This window comes from Pyxicephalus adspersus, chromosome Z (assembly GCF_032062135.1).
Source record: "Pyxicephalus adspersus chromosome Z, UCB_Pads_2.0, whole genome shotgun sequence".
Taxonomy (NCBI): Eukaryota; Metazoa; Chordata; class Amphibia; order Anura; family Pyxicephalidae; genus Pyxicephalus; species Pyxicephalus adspersus.
In genome coordinates, this window is record NC_092871.1 from 26,348,807 (window position 1) to 26,355,256 (window position 6,450).

A 6,450-nucleotide genomic window follows, 5' to 3' on the forward strand; every position below is an offset into this window, starting at 1 on the left:
AAGATTTATTGCTGAATGCTGGGATCCAAATAAAAGAATTTTTGGATACTTTAACAATCGCCAATTACCAGCTGCAAACTTTATAAAAGGCAAACCCTGTGCAAAGGGAACAGACACAGCGATGGAAAATCACTTGGTGCACATTCCTGGCTCCTTTGCATTTCAAGGGAAGACACACAAGCAATTAGTAATCAGGGATTTGTCCGAGGTTGCCCAGGCTTCTGTCCTGTCAACATGGCATTAAAGTGAACTTGTGTTTGCCTATGCAGATCTCTATAGAATTTTTCTTTTTTGCAAAAGGTAAAATTAAAGTAATGTTACACAAGGCTAAGGATCTTACAATGACACAGCTGTCACATGGGCCAGTCCCAGGCTCCTCCATACTTGGAAATACCATGCACTTCCTGTGGCACTCCATGTTCAATGAATCAGAGAGGGAGGGCAAGTAAAGAAGTGGTTGGAGATAGAAGGGTTAAAGAAGGTCAGATGAGCAAAGTACAGGTCTACGCTGTTATATATACACAAGTATACATTTCAAAGCACTAACTATCTAAAACATCCTGGAATTACTCTTTCCCAACATCTGTAAAAGCATTTTAATTTTTTTCAAAAGTTTACCAAATCACATCACAAAACATCTTGATCTTGAAACATCTTAGCAATTCTACGAAAAGAGAAACCATACATTAAAGAAATACATCTAGAAGGATAATCATAAATGATTTCTCACCAGCAAAAATATATTTTCCTAACCTAACTTTCATGTGTATTCACCTTATTCTACAGGGTTTACATATACTGTAAGTTGACCATAGACAGTCTGTTGGATGAGCAAGGAAACCTTCTCCAAGGCAAATCTAAAGAATCAGTTTGATTGGAGAACCTTGACTGATTACCACTGTTACCCACCTGATAAGCGGGGGCTGATAGATGACTCCTCGACCCTCTCATTTTTGAGTGCTGGGGCCAATACCACTTGGTGGAGCAAGCTAAATTACTGTAATGATGGTTTAATTTGCCTATGTGAATTTTTCTCATTACTATAGGAAGGAATCTTTCCACTGGCCACCATTTTGCCCACCAACCCCCTATAAACTGGTTTTAGCAAGGGTGCCCCACTACCTGTCCTCAAGTCTATGGCGATCTTCCAAACAAATTATACAATACAAAACACAAGTCAGAATTTTGCACCCAACCCTTCAAAGAAACCACAAATTCTAAGTTTTTAATTTATAAAAAGAAAATTTACTATTATATCCCTACCATTATTCATATTTGCCCACGCCCAACTCAAGCTGAAGCATTTTATTTAATTTTGGGACCCTGTAATCTGTGATCCAATTAGGAAGAATAACTCACTTCCTGTTGTGACCGGAAGTGATGGGAACTTTTGGTACATACATTTTTATCACAATGAAAAAAAGTTGAGACATCTGACAATAGTTTTTTGCTGTTTGTGGTTTCTTGCCCCCAGGCCACAGCCCCTATTTGTGGCAAGGACAACCCAGAGACAGGAAATAAAATCTTAAAAATAAAAATTGCTTTTCTAAACCACAAACAAAATGTCTAGAGTACGTTTTTCCCATTCTCATATAATTCAAAAGCAAAAAAGGTTTGATGATAGAAGTGATCGGACTTTAATTAAGGCTACGTTCACGCATCAGATGATTCTTGTCCGATAATCGGCTCAGGGCTGATATCGGACGAGAATCTGGCGTCTGTACAGTGCTCGCCGTCCGTGGTCCGTTCTGATGGATCCACGGACAACGAACGATCATAAGGGAAGTGAACAGGAGAGAGCACAGCGGGGTGCCGCTAAGTCGCTCTCCCCCTCTCCATAGAGCAGAACAGTGCTGTATGTACAGCACTCGTTAATGCATCATGCAGTCGTTTGTCATTGGATAGGATCGTGAAAGATCCTATCCAACGACAATAATTACACGTCTTAAGCTGGGTACACACGTGCAATAATTGATCGTGAAAGATCCTTCCAACAACTAAGGACTGCATGATGCATGAACGTGTGCTGTACATACAGAACCATTCTGCTCTATGGAGAGGGGACGGGGAGAACGACAAAGCGGCACCCTGCTGTGCGCTCTCCCCCTTAACTTCCATTATGATCGTTTGACGTCCGTGGAACCGCCAGGACGGTCGTTCGTACGATGGGCGCTGTACACACGCCAGATTCTCATCTGTTATTGGCCCTGAGCCGATTATGGGAGGACAAGCATTGGATGTGTGTACGTAGATTTAGTCTTTAGGTCTTGGGAATGCAACAAAGAATGGTGAAAGTAAACCCTGCTAATACATTGAATGTTGCTCTGCTGTTACTGTAGAAAGTAATGGGGGCGGGAGGAGGACATCACCATTTACATTGGAAGCTAACAAATTGTCTCACTTCAATTAAAATGCATGATACTGTGCAGAATAAATAAAGACTGTTTGAATGACACTTCCCATTTTCAACAGTGACTATTTATGGTCCAAATGCTGCCTCTGGAAAGAAACACATGAGCTTACCAGCTGCACAGCAAAATATACCTACACAAGAGAACACTGGAGGGTCTGTGCAGAATTTCCATCTGATCTAGAATGTTTAATGTAGAAAGATTATGGTAATTTCTCCACTGTGAAACTGGAAGATTTGAGGCAGGCGTGACCATTAAGCATTAATTGGTCGTGTCATTACACTCCTTAATTAAATGCTGCTTCCATCTTGTAAACACTATTGTAACTTTGGCTAAAATACTTAAGTTTAGGAAAGTATTTGAGCAATAAATACCAACAATTTAAAGACCTTTTTGGGGAGTTTTATTAAAGGTTCTCACATAACTTTTATTAAGAATTCACACATTTTGAATGCAATTAGCAAAATGTGTTACTTTTGGTTGAAAGCATTTATAAATAGATCTCTTTGCTTCGGAAAAGATGCACTGGAGTTCTTTGTGATGTGGTCATTAAAATCCCACCCCTTTGTAGCATTTTTAGTATTAAAAATGTAGATACATCTGTGTGAACATGTTAATTTAAATAGACCATGTGGCTATTTTTTTTTAATAAGTAAAGCCTGTAAAGAAAGTAATACTAACTTGATAGCCAAAACAACCTTAATTGCCCCTAATTCCACCACCAGTTGTAAATTCCCTACTTTGTCCTGTGGTGGCGCAGCTGCTGCTGGAAGGAACCACTGCAAACAGAGGGGGGATCAGGCACTCGACACTGCCAGAAGTGTCAGATGCAAAAGTGGTAATTGGATGGAATAAAAGATCTTTAATGCGGGACTTTTCTTTAACAACTGGCTTGATTTAAATCTTCCTCCATCAACCAAAATTTACACAAGACTGCAAACTGCATAAACCCTTATTGTAGTTGCAGCTAGCAATATCGGAAAAGTGAAAATCAAGCCACCGAGTCCATGTTTAGTGACAACCTGGGCCCAGTTATTAAATTGGAACTGTTAAAAAAATTTAAAAAAAAAACCATAGAAACCAATCAGACTGAGCTTTGAACATAAAGCTACATTCGCAGACTCTGCTCCAGCCCCAAAGTTTGACTTCTATTACAATCATTGCAAAAATATAATATTGCATGGATAGCAGTAACCAAGTTTTGGGGCATTTTGGATATACAAGGCTTAGTTCACACCGAGCGGTTTCTTTAGCCGGAGTTTTTCTGCCCCTTCCCCCAATTCCTGGGGTATGAAAGCTGCATTCATAGCAATGCAATGTAAGCATATGCTGGGTGACGCAGCTGAGTGTGATTGGAATAGCGTTACAAGCAGCGCCTGGTGACCTGCAAATGACAGCAATCACATGATGGGGCGGCTATTCTGCATATCAATATAGCGTTTAGAAGGCAGTAAATTTTGCACCAAAAACCCTGCACTGTATTCACGTCCCAAAAAAATAAAAAAGTTTGCAGTGCCAACAATATAACTTTGAAGACCAATGACATCACAATGTCACAATATTCACAGGCAACATTCACTCTCCGGTAACATATGGTCAGCTGTGTGCGGCTCCAATGACCCCCCCCCCCCCCCCCCAAATTGGTCATTTATCGGCCCTGCACCCCCCATGGATCACATGACTATTTGACTTTCTACAGCTCATTTTCTGCTCACAAATAAGTGAATATAAAGGAAAGTAAACACACTGATAATAAAATATCTGATTCTGGGCTGCAATACAAACACACCACAGCAAACGCGTGCAGATCTCAGCTCCTCAGGGACTGAAGGGGTTAATTACCGCAGTAAAATACAGATTGGAGTTTGTATTTTTTATGATATTGGAACTCTGCATTCTGCACGAAAAGCACAGCAAGCAGAAAATGCATGGTTGCTCCTAGCGACTGTCAAATGAAGCAAGGATTCCCGTCGGTTGTTAGGGGGAACAAGGAATTCTCCTAGTGCAGGTTATATAGGCAAGATTTGTGACCCAGTAAGAAAATATGGAATTGTTACAGGCAAATTACTCCCTTTACACCTTAATTAACGGAAGGATTATGGGGGAGGGGGGGCAGCAAGTTCACATTCTTCAACATGGACCCCTTACTGGTGTGAAAGGGTGAAGAGGATGGAGAGAGGGGCTCTATTAGACAATGGCTGGCCAGGCTGCACATGGCTCAATGCATTAGAGGGAACAATAGGGAGCAAATCCTGAGTAACAAGGTGAGATTAGGAAATCTCGCCCCCAGGTATGGATTACACACAGACACCTGGAGCACTAATTCCCAAAGCAGCCCCATTACACAGCTATGGGGGGCTTCTCTGCTCTTACCTGGCTCCTCAGAGGTGGGGTATACCTGGCCTATAACCCCTCCCCTATCTTCTACAGCCTATCAGAAAGCAGATGTACCAACTTACTGCCCAGTTACCCAATAAACAACAACAGCAGGAGTCCTATACCCAGCACACGTACGGAATGATGCATCCAAGCGGCATTCCATAGACCAATGATATGGTGATCACACAATCGTTAAGGTCCATACACATCACAATCTTGCAATGCCTATGTGTGATGTGATAAGGAACAGACCAGATTTACCCTAACTTTATAAAAGTTGTACAATGGGATTGTGGAGCGCTCCCGATCCCATAGTACACATTCCTTTAGCATTGCTTTGTAATTGATCTGGACTCTGCCATGGCAGAAGTTTGGACAATGATTGGCACATGTGTTCAATCGGATCAATGATTCCTAAACATGGAGATCAGATACATAGGCATGTTAGGGTAAATGGTAGCATCAATGTGGCCCCTTAATGTCACCTCCAGACAGCACAAAGGGCCCCATAGACTGGGTCTGACTTACAGGCAATCCCAATAGGATACTTCCCAAGCCTGCAGAGGATAGCAGCAGATCGGGCACAGCAATGTTGGGAAGTTGCCCCAGCTATGGGGCAATAGAGGGGGTAATTGCCCCACCAACCCCCCGCCATTCACTCACCATTGATCTCATACACCGGAGCATCGTTCTGGTTGAAGCCCTTGGACACGTAAAGTTTCCGGACCTCAGAGCAACTTTTGCTGGCCCGGACGGTGAGGCTGCAGAGGGCCACAGTGCAGAGCAGCAGAGGGGACAGCGGAACCCACATTATGGTCCAGGCACCGGGGGGAAGGGACAAAGACGGCACACACAAGTCCTGCGGCTCGGCGATACAAACGGAGCTTCCTCCTGCCTCCGGGAGAAGTTAGCAAAGTGCCCGTACCGGAGAGCTGAGCCCTGCTAACTTATCCCCCTCCTCCAGCGAATGTCCGGGGCGCTGTGTGTATGAATCTGGCAGAGGGTGCGAGGAGCACGGGGCGCGCATGCGCAGTACAGGGAGAGCGGCATGGAATGCTGGAGGGAGGGCTGAGGATTGAGGGGGGAGGGGGTGCAGGAGGTGGGGGGGGGGGGGGGGGGGGGGGGGGGGGGGGGGGCTCAGCTGTTAACCCCTGCAGGGAATACGTGTGTGCTGCATACAATGCTGCCTGTGTCCAACACATTGCTCTGGAATGCGCATTTAACTCGCTCATTCGGATGTGCAATTGAGATTTAACACCTTCCTAGCCTGCTGCTTACACACACTGATTGTTACCTGCATACAGGTAGGTACAGCTGGATGTAACTACAAAAATCTGAAATAAAAGGAGTGCATCAGATTGTAATTTTATAATATCCTGCAGCCTTTTCAGTAGATTGTCAGCCAGACACTTCCTTTTACAAGGTGACAACAGGACTGGAGTGGAGAGACAGTGTTGTCACCTTCAGCTGCAAACTCAGGAATGGCTATTTTGATACAACAAAATACATATGATCATCCTAAATTGTCCCTCTTTTTGGAGTTTTGTATAGATCTCTATTAAAGAGGAACTAAACTAAAAAACGACTAAAAAAAATTTACCCTCAGTCCCACAGGGCAGTCCGATCCATCGGGGGGTGTCTAACATCGGGTCCCAGCATA

The 6,450-nt window shown here is 43.5% G+C and overlaps 1 protein-coding gene across 1 annotated transcript in view; it reads right to left on the reverse strand.

Moving 5' to 3' along the window:
- The window catches only part of GPC4 (glypican 4), a 66,639-nt gene extending 60,850 nt beyond the window's left edge, over window positions 1-5,789 (reverse strand). The window contains exon 1 of the mRNA XM_072431938.1: window positions 5,454-5,789. Within this exon, the coding sequence (XP_072288039.1) occupies window positions 5,454-5,601 (148 nt within the window). The 5' untranslated portion in view covers window positions 5,602-5,789. The remainder of the gene's footprint in view (window positions 1-5,453) is intronic.
- Window positions 5,790-6,450: the final 661 nt, after the last annotated feature.